Source organism: Marmota monax, unplaced genomic scaffold (assembly GCF_021218885.2).
Source record: "Marmota monax isolate L192 unplaced genomic scaffold, Marmota_monax_Labrador192_F-V1.1 WCK01_AAM20220418_F8-fsc00021, whole genome shotgun sequence".
NCBI classification, from domain to species: Eukaryota; Metazoa; Chordata; class Mammalia; order Rodentia; family Sciuridae; genus Marmota; species Marmota monax.
In genome coordinates, this window is record NW_026695228.1 from 19,616,752 (window position 1) to 19,640,097 (window position 23,346).

The 23,346-nt window shown below is 44.1% G+C and overlaps 1 protein-coding gene across 13 annotated transcripts in view; it reads right to left on the minus strand.

Annotated features, from left to right (window-relative positions):
• The window catches only part of Gatad2a (GATA zinc finger domain containing 2A), a 110,486-nt gene that overhangs the window by 24,822 nt on the left and 62,318 nt on the right, over window positions 1–23,346 (minus strand). For 5 of the 13 annotated variants that reach the window (XM_046436799.1, XM_046436797.1, XM_046436808.2 and 2 more), the window contains 2 exons: window positions 20,109–20,229; window positions 13,190–13,458 (listed from right to left, as the gene is read on the minus strand). In XM_046436799.1, coding sequence (XP_046292755.1) covers window positions 13,190–13,458; window positions 20,109–20,153 — 314 coding nt within the window. In that variant the 5' untranslated portion in view covers window positions 20,154–20,229. The remainder of the gene's footprint in view (window positions 1–13,189; window positions 13,459–20,108; window positions 20,230–23,346) is intronic. The other 8 variants (XM_046436803.1, XM_058576533.1, XM_046436801.2 and 5 more) reach the window with 3 other exon arrangements.

Sequence of the window (23,346 nt, forward strand, 5' to 3'; positions counted from 1 at the left end):
GCTGGGGATGTAACTCAGTGGTTATGTGCCCTTGGGTTAATTCCCGTTACCTACAAAATTTTTTCAAATTTAAAAAATTAGTAACTGTAATGTTGTCGGACCCTTATACCTACTATACAGCCCCTACAGAGTATTAAAAAAAGAAACCTATTCAGAAAAAACCTGGCACAGCCCAGGGTGACCTGGACACTGTGTGCCTGCAGATTGGGAGGTCAAGAATAGGAAGGTGGCTGGTCAACATTGGGATACTACCTGCTTCAAACATTGGGATACTACCCTGTATCTCATATCCCACTGCTCCCAGATCACCACTACCCTGGCCTTGGAATGTCCTATATTGTCCAGCATGTCTGTCTTTACTCTCTCATTAAAGTATCCTAGCCTACTGGGCTCGACACAGGTCCAGAACATCAACTCTCCTGTCTTCAGAGGGGGACAACTAAACCCAACACCAAGTCACAGCTCCATGACTAGCCCTTCCCAGCTTCCAACAATCCAACCCAGCCTACCTTTCTGGCATCTGCTTTTAGCACTGTGTACCTTCTGACCCTGTCCCCTGTGCAACCTGATTTCTAGGCTATGTGCTCCCTTGAGTATATTACCTGGACCATTCAATTCCATGTTATCAACGAGACACTCCAGGTCCTCCTGAAGGGAGGTAAAGATGAGCCCCTGAGCTGACAGTTCTCTCTAGAAAGCTCCCTTGTGGGCTGGGGATGTGGCTCAAGCGGTAGCGCGCTCACCTGGCATGTGCGGGGCGCTGGGTTCGATTCTCAGCACCACATACAAATAAAGATGTTGTGTCCACCGAAAACTAAAAAATAAAAGATTTTCTCTCTCTCTCTTAGAAAGAAAGAAAGAAAGAAAGAAAGAAAGGAAGAAAGGAAGGAAGAAAGAAAGAAAGAAAGAAAGGAAGAAAGAAAGAAAGAAAGAAAGAAAGCAAGCTCCCTTGTGTTCAAGTTGTTTTTGAAAGTTGTCAGAGTCCCTGCCTTGAGGAATTCTGCCATGTCAACAAGGTTTCAGTTCCACTAATACCTGAAGCTTTTCAATTTGGTTATACATCACAGCTATTTTTAAGATTTATTTCCAAAAACAAGCAGCCCTATGACTTGGAACATGAGGAAGGGGCACAGAGCAATGTGTGGTATATCTCCCGTCTCTCAACCCATCAGACACTACCTCCCTGTCTCCTACTCCCGAGGGAGCACAGGGCCCTTCCATGTCACCATGGCACCTGCAGAGCCATGGCCACAGGGAACTCGGAGTCTCCAAAGGCAGATGGTTGGGCCTGGTTGTGTGCCTTCCTCCCTTGGGGCCTGTCCTCTGTTCTTTTATTTTCAGATACTCTTGAGTTTCCAAGGTTCTTCTCATCAGCATTACGACAAATCTCACTCTACAATGAGATGTATACAAGTGGGACTCAGAGGGGAGGGGTGAACCAGCTCAGGCCACAAGTCAATCAGTACACATTGTATCAAAATTGGCAGACACCCATGTTCTTTTTCTACCAGCTGTCCCCTCAGACTAATATTGTTATAATTTGTGTGCTTACCTTGAGAAGAAAAACAAGAACTCTTTCCAATCAGTAATAATTTTTTAGTTGTAGGTGGACCAATATGTTTTTATTTATTTATGTGGTGCTGAAGATCGAACCCAGGGTCTCACACAGGCAAGACCAGTGCTCTACCACTGAGCCACAGCTCCAGCCCCATCAGGTAGGCTTTTCTTTTCTTCCCAGAGCTCTTTCAGAAAAGTGGGGAAATACTTTCAAGTATGATTCCTGCTCTCCCCATCACCACCACCACCCTGGGTCACACATGCCCTAGTAAAGTCCCAAGTATCCACTCTGTTTCTATCTGTTCCATACACACAGGCTCCTGCATTCTGGTACTTCTTACTCCCTTCATTCTTCCTCTTCACCAGATCAGGGTGCAATGAGGGAGATATGAAGGGCTCCCTTGGGCCTAGGGAGCACTCAGGATACAAAGTGGCTATAAAACTACCGGGCATGGTGGTGCATGCCTATGATTGTAGTGGCTTGGGAGGCTGAGGCAGGAGGATTGAGAGTTCAAAGCCAGCCTCAGCAACAGAGAGGCAATAAGCAACTCAGTGACACCCTGTCTCTAAATAAAATATAAAATAGGGCTGGCGATGTGGCTCAGGGGTTGAATACCCCTGAGTTCAATCCCTGGTACCAAAAACAAACGAACAAACAACTGGCTATAAACTAAAAGCAACCTATGTGAACCTAGTCTTAACTAGCATGGTAGAAGCTGGCCTTCCTCCTGGGTCACCACAAATTAGATTTAAATTACCCGCCATAGTGTCTGAAGCATTAGTTACAGGAAAAGGAGCCTGTGGGCATGCAACAAAGCACCAGCAGGAATGTGTGCTGGAAGGGAGATGTCAAGAAGCACAACAGCAGAGATAGAAGTCAGTCATTTTAAGGTAGGGTAATGCTAAGGAAGAGTCTGAGGTTTGGTATGTGGACGGAGGTGGATATGCTATCCACCTCTATCATGTGAGCTGGGTCACTTTGGGGACTTAAGAAATAGGGCACCATGAGTCTGTCATCCTCATGCTTCAAAATAATCTAATGATTTTTAAAGTACCCGTGTATTTCTTAGATTTCGGTGATTTCAAATCTCCATCAAAGGTGTGGGATAAGGGAAATGGATAGAAAGACAGAAATGGGATAAGGGGCCCACAGGGAAGGGGCAAGGCAAAGACAGAAGCAACAAAGCCCTGGAGGGGTGGCAACAACCAATGGCAGGAAGGGAGCACAGAACCCAGAACCGATTTCCAAGGGAACGTACCTCTCAGTTCCCAAGAGCTGAACAGCTAAGAAACTCAGGCAGGCTGTGGATTTCTAGGTGGAGCTGAAGGAGCCTCTCCCTGGGGGCCACCCAGCCTCTACTGGGAAGTTGCAGAGCAGCAGACAAAATTAAAAGTGAAAGGCAGCAGCTAGCCTCCAACAGGTGCTGGGGAGGGGCTGGAACAGTGGCAGGGGAGAGGGCTGCTGGGTGTGGGGCCCAGAGAAGCTCAGAACATCAGAGGATTCCCAACCTCCAGACTGCAACATGTAGGGGAAGTAGGTTTCTTATTGTAGGACATCTAAAGCTCTTGCACAATGACAGGGGTCAAGGAAGGCTATAGGAGAGCTATATCGAGGGGCCATATACCACATGTTCCCTTACTATGTGAGAACCCAGCCCTGTCCCAAACCATCATCCTGACAGCTGGGCCACATTCATCCATCTTGCTCAAGCACGCATTCCAGCAGACAGCTGGCTGGCGGGCCATGCACAGCTGTGGTGGGACACGGTCGTGAGAGCAGGGAACAGAGATTCAGGTCTGCATGTTACTGGTGAGGACTCCCACCTACCCCCACACACTGGCAGCCAGTACAGCCACGACCAGATGAGTTTCAGCTTTGTGACAAACACATTGGGCAGTCATTCATCTCTTCCCACCACAGATCTGGCCTTGTGCATCCATGAGAGAAGAAAGGGAGACAGAATTAAGGACATGATCATACTTATTGGTCAGAGCCTGGACCCTCACTTCTCTGGGGACCAGTGGCTAAAATTGTAAATACTGACAACATCTAAAGAGGATAAAGCACCCAGGTCATCACACCCATGAGTATAAAACAGTTCAGACATTTTGTGGTAAAAATCTGGCAGTTTACTAAATACACAGCAACCCTTTGACCCTGCAATCTACTTGTCAGATTGGTGTGTATTAAGAGAAAAGCTGTAGCTCAATGGCAGAGCACTTGCCTGGCACATGTGAGGCACTGGGTTTGATCATTAGCACCATATAAAAATGAACAAATAAAACAAAGGCACACTGTCCATCTACAGCTATATTTTTTTTTAATTGAAAAAAAAAAGTTTTTAAAAAAGAGAAAAGCTGATCATCCACATGGCAATATCTGAAAGGTCACGCACAGCAGCAGGACTCAAACCAGCCACAAGCCAGAGACCATGCAGGTGGCTATTAAGAGGGGAAAGGATGCACCATGCATGTTGCTCAGCAGCACACCATACACACACCAGGGGTAAAGCAATCCCAGAACACTAGCAGTGAGGGAAGTCAGATCCTAAGGAGCACATACTGTGCTAGTTCTTTTCTAGGAAGTCTTTGAAGAGGCAAGAATAGTCTAGCATGAGGAAGTACACTGAGAAACGGAGGCAGGAAGTATATGAAGGGCTCTCCTCAGGGAACATTCTGGGTGATAAGGTTCTCTACCTTTACTGGGATCTGGATTACTTGAGGGCATGCATATATCAGAACTTATGGTCTGGAGCTGCACCAGTACCTCTGTTGCTGGTAAGTGTCCTCCAAAGACCCACATGATACAGGTTTGGTGCTCAGGCCATGGTATTAATGGAAAGTGGTGGAGCCTTTAAGAGGTGAGGCCTGGTGGGAAGGTTTAGGTCACTGGGGGCATACCCTCTGAAGAAGACTCTGGGACTCCAGTCTTTTTCTCTCTTCGCTTTCTAGTTTCCACAAGGTGAACAGCTTCCTCCACCACACACTCCCATGAAAATGTGCTACCTTTCCACAAGCTTAAACAGTGCTCAAAATAAATCTTTATACTCCTTTTAAGCTGATTAAACTTCAGGTATTTTTATTGTAGAAGTGAAGAGCTGACTAATATAACCTCCTTGCAGAAACAGACCATTCTATTACTACCTTTATCATTCCTTCCGGAGCAGCTAGTATAAAAGATCATTTACTCAACAAGAATTCTACCTACGGCCCTTGGCGTCATTTTGGAAGTTAAGTGATGCATACTTTTCCTAGCTGTCCCAATTTCTGCACAGAATGAAAAGAGGTTTTCCACACAATCCCACATTCTAGACAGCAGGTAGTTGTAATATAACTTCGCTTTCAGATTTGTTTTTGCTTTTGGAATGGGAGTCAGATATTAATGTGAGTGTAAAAGATGTCCACACAAATACATGACTGTGCCACACCAAATCCTGTTCATTATTTTTAGTAAGAGTATACAGTTATACAGCCATCACCACAATCCAATTTCAGACAATGTCCACCATTCAAAAAGTTCCCTTTTTGTGTTGCTCTGCAATCCCTACACTTTCCCTGGGCAACCACTAATCATTTTCCATCACTTATCTCCAATAAATTTGCTCCTATGTGACACACATGAGCATGCTTGCATTTATCTGTGTGTATTGGGTGGGGGGGGATGTTGGGGGTGGAACCCAGGGCCTCTGTACTCTCCACTGAGCTCATGGCCAGCTCTGACCCTTCTTTTTTGGACACACCCTATAAGTGAAATTAAGGATTATGTAGTAAATCACTGTGGGTCTGTCTTAAATCCTTTTTTTTTTTTCTTCAGTACTGAGGATTGAATCCAGGGGCTATACCACTGAGCATCCCAGACCTTTTATTTTTAAAACTTTGAGCAGGATCTTGCTACACTGTCCAACCTGGCTCCAAACTTATCAAATCCTCCTGCCTCAGTCTTCCAAGTAGCTGGGATTATAGATGTGCACACAGCTTAGTTCCTCCTTTTTAATACTGAATAGTAACCTATTATATGAATGTATCACTTTTATTTTACCCATTGAAATTCGGGTTGTTTCCCCTTTGGGACCATTATAAAGCATGCTGCTATGGACATCAATGGGTGTGGGTTCTGATGTGTGGGTGTGTGTTAATTTCTCTTGGGTAGACTGCTAACCACACAGTAAGTTTTAGAGTTTTGTGTCTAGCTTGGTCAGAAAATGCCTACTCGTTTTATTTTATATTCCTGCTAGCAATATATGAGTTTCAGTTTCTATACATCCTTGTCAACACTTGTTATTATTTGTCTTCTCCTATTATACCTATCCTTGAGACAGTTTCATGGCCTAAGTATGGTATATCCTGGAAGAAGTTCTGTGTGTACTTTAGAAGACGTATCCTGCATTCTACAGATGTCAGTCAGGCCAAATGGGTTGGCAATGCTCTTTGAATCCTCCATAAAACTACTGACTTTGTTTAGTTGCTCTATAAATCATTGATAGTGAAATCTCTAACTATAACTGACGAATTGCCTATTTCTACTACTAATCCTATCAGTTATGCCTGAGGTATTTTGGGGCTCTATTGTGGTACAAATACATTTATGATTGTTTTGTCTTCCTAATGAATTATTACAAAATGTATCTCTGTGGACAGTAATAGTTTTTATCTTGAATTCTATTTTCTCATAGGACAACTCCAGTACTCTAATAGTTATCTGTGGTATATCTCTTCCCATCCTTTTACAAGGATGTAAACTAAGGGGTATTGCTTATAATTAAGCAGGATCTTGCTTTTCTATCCAGTATGACAATCCCCATCTTTCAATTGGGATATTTAAACCATTAATATTTACTGAAATTGTTGATATGGCTGTGTTTACACTTGTCATTTTGCTAGTTGTTTTTTTGTTTTCTGTCTCCCCCCTCCCCCTTTTCTCAGTAAACTCCTTCTTTTGTGTAAAATATTTTTAATGTAACTGTTGGTGAGCTGCTAAATATAACCATCATGGCAGTCAGTATGGAGGTTCCTCAAAAATACTAGGACTGGAACCACCATATGACCCAATTATATCATTCCTTAACATTTTTTCTAAAAAATTAAAGTCAGCATACTATAGTAATATATAATACCCATCTTCTTGGCAGCACAATTAACAATAGCCAAATTGCTGAATCAGCCTAGGAGTCTGTCAACAGACGAGTGGATAAATAAAATGTGATATATTATCTCAATGGAATCAGACATAAATAATAATGAAATTATGTAATTTTGCAGAAAAAAAGGATGGAACTCAAGTATTAAGTAAAATAAACTCATAAAATCAAAAGTTATATGTTGTCTCATATGTGGAAGCTAGAGAGAAAAAAAGAAAAATGTGGCGGGGGTTGGAGGATCTGATGAAAACAGAAAAGAGACCAAGAGAAGAGTGGAAAGGGACTCAGAAGGAGGGAAGAGAGAAGGGAAAGGAGAGGTACTAGGCAATGAAACTGACCAAATTATATTGTGTGTATATGTATGTGTGTATACACACACACATACACACACACACACACACACTGTACATATACAAAAATGTAACCACGAATTCCACTACTACATATAATAATGATGTATCTATAAAAATATAAGGCTAGGGTTGGGGCTCAGTGGTAGATACTTGCCTTGCATGTGTGAGTCACTGGGTTCAATTCTCAGCACCACATATAAATAAATAAAATAAAGGTCTATCAACAACTAAGATATATATAATATTTTTTAAAAACCATAAAACTTTAAAAATTATTTTTAGTTTATCACCTTAATTTTTCTGTTATTTTTCAATTATATTTTAGAGTTATTTCTTAACAGTTGCTTCAGTGACTGCAACAGCATTTTAATTAGTCACAATCTATTTAAGATTAATATTAGCTTGATTCTAGTGAAATATAGAAATTTTGCTGTAATACTGCTCAATTTCATTCCCCTTTTATTGTACTATTATTATACACACACACACACACAAACGCTACAGGTAACTGTATAGGCCCTTTGGTCAGTTTTTAAAGTGTTCAAATCGTAAGGCTTTTCCATTAACCCACACATTTACTATTTCCAGTGCTCTTTTTCTTCCTGTAGACAAGTTTTCTTCCTGTAGACAAGTTGTCAACATGTCATTTCTCTTCAGCCTAAAGAACTGGCAAATGTGCCAGCAACAGTTTCTCCTCAATCTTTGTTTATTTGACAATGTTTTAGTCACCTATTTCTGACAGTTTTGCTGGATATAAAAGTCTGGGTGTGGTGGCGCATGCTTGTAATCCCAGAAAGTCAGGAGGCTGAGATCGAAGAATTGCAAGTTTGAAACCAGCCTTAGCAATTTAGTGAGGCCTGTCTCAAAATAAAAGTAAAAAGGATTGGGGATGTGACTCGGGGTTTGAGTGCCCCTGGGTTAAATTCCCAGCACCCTTCCCTTGCCACGCCCCCAAAGTCTGGGTTGCAAGTCAGGCATGGGGGCTCACGCCTATAAATCCCAGTAACTGGAGGCTGAGACAGGAGGATTTCAAGTTCAAGATCAGCCTCAGCAATTTAGTGAGACCATGTCTCAAAAGAAAAAATTAAAACAAAAAGGGACTGGGATGCAGCTCTGTGGAAAGTGCCCCTGGATTCAATTCCCAGTACCAAAAAAAAAAAAATTCTAGGTTGACAATTTTCTTTTAAATACTTTGAATGTCATTCAACTCCCTTTTAGTTTCCACTGCCACTAGTTAGAAGTCAGCTATTAATCACAGCAATGTTCCCCTGTATGTGATAACTGGGTTTTTTCCCTGTTATTTTCAGGATTTTCTTTTCTTTTTTGACTTCTAACAGTTCCACAATGATGTGTTCTAGTATAAATCTATTTTTGCCACTCAGGATTTGTTGAGCTTCCTCCTCAATAAATTCCTCCTCAAATATGTTTTCAGCCATTACTTTTCAAATAGTTTTTTTTGGTCTTACCCTAAACATAACCAAACCTGGCTAACAGACTCATTGACCTCATCATTTACCCATCTCCAAGACTGTCACTTTGACCAACAAGGCCAAGGGCACGGAGGCAGGGATGCTGTTTCCACTCCAAACTGAACAATTTCCCATTTTCACACCTATAGAACAGCTACTGGTCCTCAACCTGCATGGGCTGAGCAAAACTTCCTCATCAAGCAGCAAGGAGAGAGTATGGGAATACAGTCCCTGGCAATTGCCATAGAATCTCACTGTTCTCACCCAGAATTTAGCAGTTTTTTGTTTGTTTGTTTGTTTTGTTTTTTAAATATAAACACTTTCAGATTGTTATGTGCCTCTGGCTAATTTCCAGAGTGCTGAAGTGATTTTGTTTTGGTTTTGTCACTTCAGATTTGATGATCTCCTTGCTCAAAACTGGAAGTTGTCCTCCAATTAATTTTAAATACAAAACATAATGTTAGGAGCTTAAGTTGAAAAAAACTACCAAGTTAGCCAGGTGTGGTGGTACACACCTACTGTAATCCCAGCTCTGTGGGCGCTGAGGCAGGAGGATCACAAGTTTGAGGTTAGCTGAGGTAATGTAGTAAGACCCTGTCTCAAAATAAAAACTAAAAATGGCTGGTTGTAGCTCAGTTGTAGAGTGCCCCTGGGTTCAATCCCAGTAGTCCCCACCCCCACCAAAAAAAGGCTGGGTATATGTCTGGTTTGGTAGTAGAGTACTTGCCCAGCACACACAAAACCCTGGGTTCAACAATCCCTAGTACTACAAAAAGAAGAGCAAACAACCAAGTTAGACAGGAGTCAGGGAAAACAACACAGCCATTGATCCCATCATTTTATCTGCCTCTGCATGCTCCAAATCATCCCACTATACATACAAACATGCATATATATATATACATATATTTATGTGTGAATTCATATATTTGTGTATACATATCTACACCTCTTTAGCAACTTCAATTCACTAGCTAATTTCTTAAAGAAAAGGGAAATTCCCTCTCCTAGAAACCATTCCATCTCTAACCTTTAAAATACCCAAATTGGGTCAAAAGATGGTAGTAAGACAGCTTTTTTTTTTTAAGGCATAATTTTGAAAAAGAGCCAAAAAGAAATTCTAGAAAAGAAACAGGCAACCCTTGGTATTGGTAGAGGGGACTGGTTCCAGAACTCCCTATGGATAACAAAATCTGAAGTTGTTCAAATCTCTTAAAATATATATATATATATATATTTAGTTGTTGATGGACCTTTATTTTATTCATTTATTTCTATGCAGTGCTGAGAATCAAACCCAGTGCCTCACACATGCTCTACCACTGAGCCACAACCCCAGCCCATGAAGTCTCTTATATAAATGATATATTAGTATCTGCATAGAACCTATGCATACACACACACACACACACACACACACTTTAAATCATCTCTAGAACATTTTAATACTTAACACAGTTTAAATACTATGTAAATGTAAAATAGTTACACTGCATTGTTTAGAAAATAACCACAAGAAAAGAAGCCTATATGTTGAGCACTGAACTCAAGGCCTTGTGCATGATAGGAAAGCACTATACCACTAAGCTACACCCCTAATCCCTGCCCAAATATTTGATCTGAGGTTGGTTGACTCTGTGGATACAGAACCCACAAAAGACCAACTGTGCTACAAAGCACTAAAAATGAATCACTGCTACATACAACAACACAAGTAAATCTCACAAAGACAATGCTGAAAGAAAGCAAGGGCATATACTATACAAATCCTACAAAAGCAGAAAAAAACTAATCTACGTTGTTGGGAGTAATCACAAGAAAGTGATTACCAGCTGGACATGATGGCATATGCTTACAATCAAAGTGACTTGGGAGGCTGGGGTCGAAGGATTCCAAGTTCAAGGCCAAACTGGGGAACTCAGTGAGACCCCTGCCTCAAAAGGCGCGGGAGTGTGGGGGGGGCACTCCCCACCTTGGGATATAGCTGAGTAGCTCAGTGCTAGAATGCCCTGGGTTCAATCCCTAGTCCAAGAGTGAAGGTGAGAATGATGGTGCAGAGAGGAAGGGGAGGAGATAAGAAAGTGATTACCCTTGGAAGTGGGCACAAGGGGGGCGCTTCAGGAGTGCCAGCAATGTTCTGTTTCTTAATTTGTGTGGTTTACCTTTCACTATGCTTGCTATATTTCAATTTTAAAAGATGAAAATTAAATCATCTTGGCAGGACAATTTAAAATTGACATGCTGGATCTGTAGTCAAAGAGTGTCACCCAACCCACACTGTGGTTAGATAAAGCTGTGCCCTATGTGAAATTAAATGCTACCTGAAAAACCAAGGCACAGCCACAATGTGCTGAAGGGAGGACTCTCAAAGGGTATTCCCAGCCAGACACATCCAACAGGGATTCAAAGACTGACTTGAGCCACTTACTCCAGAACGGATTACAGTTTTAGAATGGTCCTGGGCTAGACATGATCCTTTGTTCTCCTTTTTTCTTTCTCTCTTTTTAAAAATATTTACTTATTTGTTTGTTTGTTTTAGGTATACACAATATCGAACCCAGAGCCTCGTGCATGCTAGGCGAGCACTCTACCACTGAGCCACAATCCCAGCCCCAACCCTTGTTCTCCTTGATTCTGTCAAAACCTCACAAATGGACTGCCCAAAGAACCAGACAAGATGTTCAATGTGAGAACTTGGGGTGAAGGGTACATTAGACGACCTGAGACATCTCATTCTGAGTAAAGCTACAGATTGAAGGGAAATTGTCATCAACACTGCCTCGGTGGGCTTTCTGCCTTACACTCTAAGTGCCAAAGCTGATGAATATCACAGTCCTTGGTCACCCCATCAACCTGCAAAGCCCATTTTACCAGCAAAGGAACTCAGGCTAAGGTCAGCCATTGAGGAATAGTCAGGGAGCATGGCTTGACCCCAGCTCTGCCTGCTAGTCTCCAGAGCTGGGCCATTTCCCTGTTCTCACACTGCTACACAACAGACCTGAAATGTCTCTTAGTGCTCTAGGAGGACCCTTGCTCACTTCCTGGGCTAATCTCTGTCCTCATATACTTTATATATAAGAAAAACATCCAGACTAAATTCAGTTAACAATGATATATTGTCTAAGTGACCTTAGTTTGGAAATTAATGGCCCATTGGGAAAAGGAACCAAGAAACTCGGAGGTCCAGTGTAGCCCTCGGCTTTGACAAAAGAAAGATCTGGGTTTGATTCTCAACTATGAGTTCTTTTGACAGTTAACCTCTCCCTCACATTTCATGGACCTACTCTGCAGAGAAGCATGGTGATTATGGGAGAAAATGCAGACTGGAGTAAGAGGAACCAGGCAGTTTCCCATATCCAGGTTTCTCATGCCCTGACTCCAAACCCACCCCTGGCTGCTCATCGATCTGAAAACAGACTATGTTAAAGGGAGGGTAAGGAGTCTTGCACCATTTATACATTCATCTTTTTATTCTCAGAACTGAAAATGAAGTCCTGGGTTTAGAAGCAGGGTGGCAGAAAGCAGTCAGAAAAGCTTTTTCTGGATGGCAAGAATACAATACATGTCCCTGCAGTCAAAGATGCTTTCCCAACAGGAAGGGTGTTGGATTTTCCCACTTATCTCACATAGATATGGATTCTAAAAGCCAAGAGACACGAGGCTAGACGATCTACAGAGTTCTTAGGATCCCAACACTCTGGACTCCAAAATGAATTTAGCACAAAGACTACAGTCTGGTAACCCTATGTCAGTCAACACAGATGGGGAGGGCGAGGAAGGTAGCAGTTTCCCCTACTCTGCAATGGTTGTCCCTGGGCAAAGAGATGTGGAAAGACAGGCCCCGCACAGGGGAAGGACTTTGGTTAGCAGTAAGGGAAGATGAACCAGGGGTTATAGAGGAGACTGTCAAAGGGCTAGGGCCTGAAGTGGGCATCTGAGTGTGAACATTCTAGGGAGCTCTGAGGGGAGGGGTGATACAAGAGCAGATGCTAGGTCTGAATCTCTCCCTACAGGGAAAAAAGGGAATTTTTTTAAATGAAGAAATGAGGAGTCTGATTGCTTTTAGACTCTGAGTCCTCACAAGAGCTAAGCATCAGGTAAAGTCACCCGACATAATTAGTGATAACATAGAAGGAACAAAAACAACAAGCTGAACTCAGGCGCCACCAAGACAAGCAACTGAGAGGCCCCTTCCTCTGATGAGTAGAACCCCAGGCTGGGCTCCCAATTCCAATACCAAGTGATTAAGGCAGAGTGTAGAATCCCTAGCCTCCTGACCCACAGATCTGAAGAGCAGGGAGATAAAAACCACATGACAAAATCAAGTTTTCCTATAAACCAAAAGCACTGAGTTGATTGATGTGATACATGTACATGTTTAAAAAAAAATATGCTGACAGTAAGGTATCTGACAGGGATAACACCCTCCTCCACCTCCTCCTCTCATACCCTATTCCCCAGGATCCAAGACCCCAGGAGGGAGGTTCCTTGGCCAGGATGGCACAGCTGCCAGTGAAGTGATGTCAGAGTGGAACCTACAGATATGTGTATGACAAATCAGTAAAGGTGTTTCCTCCAAGCCTGCTTGGGTCCTAGAGTGTGGCTCACCTCTGCATCTACATTGAATCTCTCTTTGGCTCCAGCACATCTCCCTCCAGGTCCTCCCACTCACCTGTGTGAGGTTCGCATATCCACTGGCCCGTCGCTCACCAGTCCATCACCTCTGCCCATTGTGGTGGCCTCTGCTGTCCTCAGCAATCCTTGGACTGGACCTGCTCCTGGCTCAGGTGTCACCCTTGTATCTCCATCAGAGTTTAAGTCTGAAGCTGACGATCCTCTCTCCATTTTCATTTTCTTGCTCTCCACATCATCCTCTATAGGGTCCGGTTCAAGGGCTCGTTTCTGACTTCGTGTTCGGCATGCTTCCTCAGTCATTCTGAACTTTGAGGGGAGGAGAAGACACAGCATTTTAACTAGGCACAAGGAAGTTACTACCTTTAAACAATTTTTCAGGGTATTGTCTTTGACTGTATTCCTTGCTGTATGGTGATGGCAGAAGTAGGTACAACATACAACAAATGCAGGTCTGCAAAAGCATCTCCAGGATATTTCTTTATGGCCGGGGGGGCCAAGCTCTATCTCAGTCTCTCAGGGGCTAGAAACCTGTGGGTAGCTGAACAAAAACAATGGCTGGGGGCTGCTTATCAGATAGGAGGAATTCTGTGCACTGACAAATCAAGAGAAAATAGAGGAAAATTTTTCTAGATGGGAAATAAGATCTAAGGGATTGTGAGCATCTGCACTGGACTAGAGACATGTGGAAATCAGGAAGGGCATAATCACACTGTCCTAGAAGCAGGGTAGGGCCAGCCCAACCCTTCACTAAAGTGAATGGGTTGACCCCTGATGCTCCACTTCAGTGAATGGAGGTCTCCTCACTCCCTGCTTACCTCCAGGAGGCAGGGAGTGAGGGTGACTTTTAACCCTCTAGTTGCCAGAATGGTACACTTTGAGGAAAATGAGGCCTGGCCCATCAATGTGCCACCACCCTGTACCTGCAGCACACACATATCTTGATTTAAAGAAGAAAGAAAAGAAGGAAAAAATAGCTGAATCAGTTTTTGATCCCGTGACATCACTGGGCTCCACATGACCCTTCCCAGGATTCAGTCTGAGAGACAAAGCACTTTCCAGAAAACCAGTCTGAACCGGTTCCAGACAACAAGCTGAAGTGCTGTTAACCCTCACAGAGACAGGATGGAGGACAGCGCAGCATGCCTGTCTGCAGGGAGGCAGCAGGCATTCCACAGCAGGATCCAGAACACAGGCACTTTTTTAAAGGGGCCACTTTAAGCCCAGGCCAGCCTTCATGTCCCAACAGGTCAAGGGAAACAAGACTTGGGAAAGTTGAACTCCAGAGTTCAATAGGGGACAAGAAAGAAATAAGTTGCTGAGCTCTCATACAATTTCCCATGTCATAGTTTTCCATGGGATAGTTAGAACCCATTGTGTGTGAGCCCCACAGAAAACCCTGGCTCACACCTTTGGCATGCTTTGTGCTGAAGCCCTATGATTCTTTCTGTGCTCTTGAAGGAGGGTACCCACCTTCCCAGCGCCTCAGTTTCCTTATTGGTGAACACCCTGGGGAGGCTTATCTCAGGTAGTGCTGGGCAGATCCAGTTCTAGAAACCACCTTCTGGCAGGCTGGGGGCTGAATGGCAAGAAGGGGTTCCATAATCATATACAGAACCTACTCCTGAACTGATTCACTTGCCACCTCTTTTAAGGCACTGACTTCACAAGTGAGCAATAGTGCAGGAACCTGCCCAAATGTGCCCTTTTGTGGGCTTACACTGAAAGGAAAATGTGACAGCTGCTTCATGCTCCTGGAGCCAGAGAAAGTAGACTGTTTGCACTTGCTAGCCTGGCTAAGCACAGCCAGCCCATCCAAAAGGGTCAAATTAAATAGGTCTCTCAGCCAGGGCAGACTGAGCTGCTCCTCATAGGTCTCAGAAAGCTCTGTGCTCCCGACCCCATACTGATGGAAGAGGGTGGGACCTAACAACTTCTCTCTCAGCACCAACCACATGGCATGATTTAGCTCTAACATGACCTAGACTAGGATTTAGAGTTGGGTCCCAAACCTGGATGACTTTAGGCATTCAGATTCGGCTTCACTCACCCTCTCAGCACCTCCTGCAGTTCCAAACTACACCTACCACACACCCCACACCAAATGTTTGGCCCCCAGCTGCCTTCAGTTTGCCTGCTCAGTGCCCTGTTTGTCTAATCCAGGCCAGCTGCCCCTCCAATTCTTCCTTCCTTCTAAAGTTATATGGCTTCTGCCTTTCCACCAACACGCCTTGACTACAAATGCTGTCAAACCTGCTCACTGACAATCTGTCTGTCCTGTCTTCCCATGAGACCCCAAACAAGTCTGCCCTCTGAATGTCAATCACCCTTCCCCACTGTGAGAGGGATGGGACATCTCTCCTTTAGGCATCACCCAAAACAAGAGCTTCTCAGATGTTCTTGTCTCAGATTAGACAAGAAAAGAGTTTCTGACAACTATCTTGGATGGCAGGTACATGCACTCCAAGGCAAAGACCAGAGAGGAGACTATCTAGTGAAAGTTGAAACCAGAACTTCAAAAAAGAAGGGCTTCACTGAGCCAGACACAGTAGTGCACGCCAGTAACCCAGGAAGCTGAGGCAGGCGGGTTACAGCTCAGTGGCAGAAGATCCCTAGGTTCAATCCCAGTACCAAAGGGTTGAGGGGGAAGGCCCCACTGAGGTTGGAAAATTCTGCCACTTAAAGGTGAAGGTGCAGCTGGGGATGTGAGGATATGAGGATGTGGCTCAGTGGTAAAATTCTAAGCCTAGCATGTATGAGGTCCTGGGTTTGATTCCCAGCAGCACCAAAAGGAAAAAAGTGGGTAAAGCTCCTGGTCTGGCCCAGTGCCTATAGAGATTGGGGGTGGGCCAGACCAGAGATATGGACGTATGACACTGACCTTTCCCTGAGATTTATAAACACCCCCAACCCCAGGCTTTCCCACACTGCCTCTGCTCCCACTAGACAGGGCTCCTCTGGACTTGTAAGCTCTGTTCCATGAAGCTCATCAAAACCCAAGACCTGGGCTGGGGTTGTGGCTCAGTGGAAGAGCGCTTGCCTAGCACATATGAGGCATTGGGTTCAACTCTCAGCACTGCATAGAAATAAATAAATAAAATAAAGGTACTGGGTTCCTTCTACAACTAAAATATATACATACTAAAAACAAACAAAAATTAGAGCCTAAGACCCTGCTTGAAATCCTCCCAATTACTCCACCTCGCCACATAGCTTCACTGTTAGCATGAGGGGCAGGGAAGAGCAGACCCACCCCACAAAGAGTTCCGGGGTCAGTGTCTCCAACAGAGGTCCCAATGCCAGCGTGTGCTTAGTGTGCAGTGTCTGGGGGAAGCCAAACCCAGGTCCAGAGTTGATGGTTGCCTTCACGTCCTGGGCCTTCCAGAGACAGGTCACTGGGTGGGTGCGGGGCCCATCCTGCAGAGGTCTCAGTGAGCTCTGACCTCCCCACTCAGACCTGAGCCTCCTTCACAGTCCTGTCCTTGAAGTGGACCCCTGCTACTGGCCAATCTCTGGTCATCAGTGAGTGTGATCCTGGGGAAGGGTATGTGCTTGCAAGGCAAGGCTCCTTCTTCCTCAAGGCAGGCAGAACCAATATCCCGAGCAAACCAGGGTTTCTGGCCACTGCACTGCAAGCACAGACACAGTGACAACTACAAAATTGTCAGAAAGAAACCAGTTTTGATGGCTGCTGCCTGTAAAACCAGAAATCCCAATAGCAGTAGGCCCACATTAATAGTAAGGGCCCTAAGGCTGCCAGGGCCACTTATCAGCACCCACATCTCACTCCAAATACCCCAACTCCAGGCCTCCAAAGCAAGCAACACTTGCAGTGTCAAGAAAAACCTGATGCATTGTCCTCTAATGCCCCCAGGCTAACAGGTAGGTGGGGGCACAGCACAGGTCTCCCTCAGCTGGAGTCTAGGCAGGCAGGCTCCAGTAGCCCTATGGGGGCCCTATATAGGCCAAGCCATGAGGGCCTTGGCCAACCCAGGGCAATAGGGCCACTGAGGCTTTAACACTTTACTGATAATGGGGCTTTACAAGAGTGTAAGTTTCAATAATCTCTATTCTATTCTGCTTTATTTTAGTAAAATGCCACTATCCAACTGGTCTGAGAATCTCGGTCAGAAAACATGTTCTAAAACAAGAGAGAGAGAGAGAGAGAGAGAGAGAGAGAGAGAGAGAGAGAGAATTTTAATATTTATTTACTTTTTAGTTTTCGGCGGACACAACATCTTTGTATGTGGTGCTGAGGATAGAACCCGGGCCGCACGCATGCCATGCGAGCACGCTACCACTTGAGCCACATCCCCAGCCCATGGCTTTGAACTTTTGATCCTCCTGCCTTAGCCTCCTGGGCACTGGAATTACAGGCATGCACCACTGCATCTGGCTAGTAAATGTCTCTTGATAACTTAAAAAACAAAGTTAATAGAAACAAATCTGAGCCCTACCCTTGAGGTCTTATTAACGATATTGTCTACACTATAACATGGTGTCTATATTGTACTATCATTCTACAGGTTGAGTATCACTTATCCAAAATGCTTATGAGCAAGAGTTTCAGATCTGAGTTGTTTCCACCCCCACCCCCACCCCAGATTTTGGAATGTTGGCATAGACCTCACCAGTTCAGCATCCCTAATTAGAAAATGTGAAATTTGAAATGCTCCAAAAACCCAAAACTTTTTCAGCTTCATGTCAGCACTTGGGGGGAAAAAAAAAAAGAAAGAAAGAAAAAAAAAGTTTAGAAACATTTCTGGTGAGGGATGCTCAACCTGTACAAGTATAAAAAAAATCCATATTCCAAACATGAAAATAAGACTTAGTAATAAGGTGGGTTAAGGAATGTGGTAGAAGTGACAGGACTGATGTTCTGAAAAGTATATTTTTCTGGGGTTGGAGGGGAATAGTTAGTGAAGCAACCAAGAGTGTCAGGTGACAGTGCTGTGGGGACATAAGGGGTGGACCTGGGGTGGTCAGAGCATGTAAAGCAGCAGGAAGCCCAGAGAGAAAGGACAGCATCAGAATTCAGTTTTGAAAGGAGACATGCCCCAAGTGGAGTGCCCACAGGAGGAACAGCATGCTAGTGCCCACTTGTTCCCACCAGTACAGAGGCAAAGTTGGAGAAGGTACAGGAAGGTGCTGAGCTCAAAGTGACCCCACGAAAGTGGGGTAAACTCAGGAATCTAGGAAGACAGGAAGGTTCCAACTTTTTCTAGAGGGTCATGCGGCTGGAGAACAGACAAGGAAGGAGGGCCAAGGAGAGCAGAGGGTGAGGGGAGTTGCCAGCACTTTGTGACTCAGATCTGGAAAGCGACAGCATTGGGGACACAGACTGAATGAATGGTGGGTGTACTCTGAAGATATATCAAAAGTTGGATGAGAGGGGAGGAGAGCTGCTTTGTTTGGTTTTATTTTCCCTGAGCAACCAAGATGGAATTACTTTTCTGAGATGGGGAAGGAAGGTCAAGAGTTTATTTAGATATGAGGAGCATGGGGGTACTGCACCTGGGGGCAGCCACTGTTCTCAGGGAAGCTAGGGACACATTTTCCTGCCAGGAGGGAAGAGAGTCTTCAAATCAGCAGGGTCAATGATAGGGTGCAGGCATGTCATTGGCCCATAGCTAGCCTCACTAGCATTGGACCAACCTAAACTTCAACAGCATCAGAACATATAGGAATGACAGTGACACAGAGGTTTGCACATGGGTACTCACCTCCAGAGTGCCCCTAACTCCATGAAGATGCACAGTGCAAACAAGTCTCTGCATCCTGACAGTACCAAGGGTGGGGACTGTGCGCTCTCTCTCTCTCTCTCTCTACACCTTCATCTCCTGCCTGGGTCCAGAATTCCCATCTACTCTCCCCACTGTAGCATAGCCTGAGGAAGTTGCATCCCTTCTGGTGGCTTCCTATCTTTAAGTCAAACTCAGGTGTCTCAATGTGTCCCAGAAGTACTTGGGGATGGAGAGAACAGCTAAGCCATGTTCTGATTCTGTGTTTCACATATCTTCCTGAGTAGAACAGACACCTCAATCTGCCTAGATTGGCCTGAGTCACTTCCTGACACATCCGAGTAAAAGAATGGCTGGGATTCATTTCAGAAGGAACTGAAACCAAAAATGCCAGCTTTCAACTTTTAAACAACATCAAATCTCATTAAGGACAAGTACAAGGAATACAATTTAACTCAGGAGATAAAAAGATGTTCCAAGCAGTCAACTTCCATAACCAAAAATAGCACTGAACAGAGAGTGAGCCTCAGCTCCGTCTTGCACCCAGTGGCTGGCTACAGGAAGTTGAGCCTCAGTTTTCTCATCCTTACTCATTGACATGCAATGATGCTGAATACAGTTTGAAAGAGAAGGACCAAGTTGCAGGAAAAGTACAGTAGCACACAGCGTTTCAGAAATGGTTATCATTGATTGGCCTGGTAATGTACACCAGCAACTTGGGAGGCTGATGCAGGAGGATCTCAAGTTTGAAGCCAGCCTAGGCAACTTAGACTTTTGTCTCAAAATGAAAGAACAAAGGACTGGGGGATGTAGTTCAGCTGGAAAGCATCCCTGAGTTCAATCCTCAGTACAAAATATGAAATGAATCATCTATAGGGGAAGAAAACTGAAATAAATATTACTCAAATCAAAACTGAAAGGAACTGAACTAAAAATCAGCAGATGACTATCTCTAAAGGATGGATTATTAAGGAACTTTCACTTTCTGTAGTTAACATTACTGTACTGTCTAAATTCTTTAATGGTGACTATGCATTAGTCTTGTACATTAAAAAAAAAAAAAAAAATCGAAGAATAAAAAGGAAAACCAGGGATTGGAGGTGTAGCTTAGTGGTAGAGCACTTGCCTAGTATAGGGGAGACCTTGGATTTCATCCCCAGAACCAAGGTAGGAAGGAAGAAAATAAAGAAGCAATCTAGATAAAATAACACCACCAACCTGCTCAAAGTTCAAGTGTAAGCCAAAGGATGGGGTAAGTGGCATCCAGACTGCAGGGAGGAGAGAGCTAGGAGCAGAGACAGGGTTGGGGACGGAGGCCAGCTCCTTCAGTGGTTAAGACCTAGGAAGGACACAAGGTGAACATATCAACTTTAGCAGTCCAAGAGAGGCCACTGTCCCTTTCCCACTGTTTATCTGAAATATCTACACAGCTTTAAAAATCCACCATGTGTACCACTTAACAGAGACTCAAGCTCTAAAACAGTAAATCCAACCCCTTGGCTCATCTCCAAAGCACATCTACCTGGGCACTAGCCTCCCTGAGTGATCACCACAATAATTACCAGGACAGTATCCCTTATCAAGGCACTGATGGGGACCCACAGCAACAATGCCCATATCACTCAGCAGTTTCATCTCTCCTGGCTTGATGCTAAACTCTTCATCAACCAAAGTTTCTTTTTCCCATTCATCATTTGCCTTCATTTTCAGTGAGCAGCACAAGTATGGGCTCAGTATGCACTATTGAGTTAAGTCTACATTTCTGTAAATTAGCCTTGCAAAAATCTGTGGTTCCTGGGGTGCCCTGTAACAAAGCCAACAAGTCAAGTACCTTCCTGAAAAAATCCACCACTCTGACTCTGGAAAGCATGTGATGTGGACTGAAGACTGCCTTCAGATGAGGCCAGGACAGAACAGGAGAGACGTTCCCCACAGGGAAACGGCATGGGCCAAGCCACTAAGCAGGGAGGTCTCATGCCCAGGAAGGAGGCCCTGGTGAGTCCTGTGCTAAAGGTTTTCACAAAAAGAAAAAAAGACTTACTACTCGCTAAGAGCCTCCATGAGCGAAAGCAGGCTTGTGTACCCCTCAACAAAGAAAGAAAATCGAAGTCTAGCTGACCTAGATCTGAAGTCCAGGCCCATCCCTTCTCTTTCTACCTTAACACTCTGTGGACAAGTTGCCCAAGGCAACACCTTCCACTGTATGGCTCAAAAAGTCTTTGGTTAACCACATTTAACTTCCTGTTTTCTCCTGAAATGATAAGACACTTGGTAGGGTTCAAGTGACACCTGCACATGCCAGTATAGGAGAATAATGGAACACCCATCGTTGGATGCCTCCATGGCAGCCATGCTGGACAAAATGAATACTTATGCTGGAAGACCAGGCCACAAACAGAAAGTACAAGCTCCCTTACCCCATGTCAAAGTATTTGGGATGACACTGCTATACCCACTAGGTATGAGAACAGAGACAACTTGTCAACAATCCTGGAAGAGTGCCAGCCACACACCAGGAAAATGGCAAACACTTAATTCATGAGCAGATTCAAGTTTCAGAGGGGAGCTAGCTCTCTGAGGTGACTAGACTGAACCCCTCAGAACCCCCTTTTCAACAATGGGATCCTTAGATCCCATTCCAAGTTTATTGCTCCTTTATTGTTAAACAGAAAATGTGTATTATTCTTCCTAAAAAATAACTTTTACCTTAAAAAGGGCAAAACTCCTAACACCAATTGAGCAATTACCCCACAGATGATACTCATACCCACGTACTATAAGATAAATACTACTATCAACTCTCATTGTACATGTGGGGAAACTGAGGCACAACCTGGTCATGTGGACGTCAACACAGTGAGTGGCCAAAGCAATGCTGGGGGCTGAAAGTCATACTCTTCTAGGCAATGCCCTTCAAAACACTCCCCAAGTCAGACCTGAAGTTTCCAGAGGACTTGGAAACACCTCATGAGTAGCAGCTCAGGCTGACCTTGTACTCCCACCCCACAAAACCCGAAATGAGAATGTTCATGACAATATATTGAGTGTCAAGAGTGAGTCCACACCTTTTGGTGTTTGCTTTCGAAGTACAATAAGTTCTGCTGTATCACAACACTTATACAGTGTTCCTTAAATCACTGCAGAACGTGAGACCAGGCCTTTAAAATGCAGAGCTTGGGCTGGGGCTGTAGCTCAGTGGCAGAGCACTTGCCTAACATATGTGAGGCACTGGATTCAATCCTTAGCACCATCTATCTACAAATAAAATAAAGGCATTCTGTCCATCCACAACTACCAAAAAAAAATATTTTTTTAAATGCAGGGCTTATGGGAATAATGTGGCTAAGCACCATATTTCATCCAAAACTTCATCCAAAACACACAAAAAAGTTAGACATCTGCTAAGTGTAGGTACACAGGCAGTGTGTTTGATGGCTGAGAAACACACAATGTCACATGAAGTCTGGCCTCTCACCTTGGAAAGAGCATGTGCTTATTGTGACACAGTGGGATGCAGGTTAGTGTAACCTTACCATGAACTACACTGTAAGGAGCCAGTCCAACCACAGTAGGGGACAGGAGGGGCTATAACATGCAAGACCTGAAAGGAACTTGGTATACATCTGAAGTGTGGGCACTTTGATTTTGTGTACCACTGGTGTCCTGTTTAGATGGGAACCATTTTCTAGAGTCCCCTAGGACAAGAGAACCAAACTTTTTCTAAAGGGAGACCACTCAATAACTTTGACTTCTGGGGACAATTTGATCTCTTCATGTGAGGCCTCGTGGTTCAGATAATGCATACTTGAATGGCTGCAGCTATGTCCCAATAAAAATATACCAAATGCACTATCATTCCGCAGACCACAGTTTCCCAATCTCAGCCTGTGTTTCTCCTAGAGAAAACCACACATATGCAAGCACAGTATTTGTGCCATGCTCCAACTCTTCCCTAATGTATGTTGGAAGAAGCCTGTGTTTCCTAAACAAGTCTGATAACAGAACTGACAGGATTCAAATGAGTAAATTCAACTTGAGCCCTGAAGGTTAACTCTCTATTTTTTCATATATATTTTTTTTAGTTGTTAATAGACTTTTATTTATTTATATGCGGTGCTGAGAACCGAACCCAGTGCCTCACATATGCCAGGCAAGTGTGCTACCGCTGAGCCACAGCCACAGCCACAGCCACAGCCCAAGGTTTACCCTTTGACAAGTCAAAAGAACTTCTGTTTCAAAAAAATACCAATTACAGACAAGAGCACTTGCTGTGGGGTCAGTTTTATACTATCTTAAAAGCCTTACACGTGGGGCTGAGTTGTGGCGCAGTGGTAGAGTGCTTGCCTAGCATGTGTGAGGCACTGGGTTCGATCCTCAGCACCACATAAAAAAATAAAGTTAAAAAAAAAAAAAAGCCTTACATGCTTGGAACTCTCAAGATAAACAGGCGGGGGAG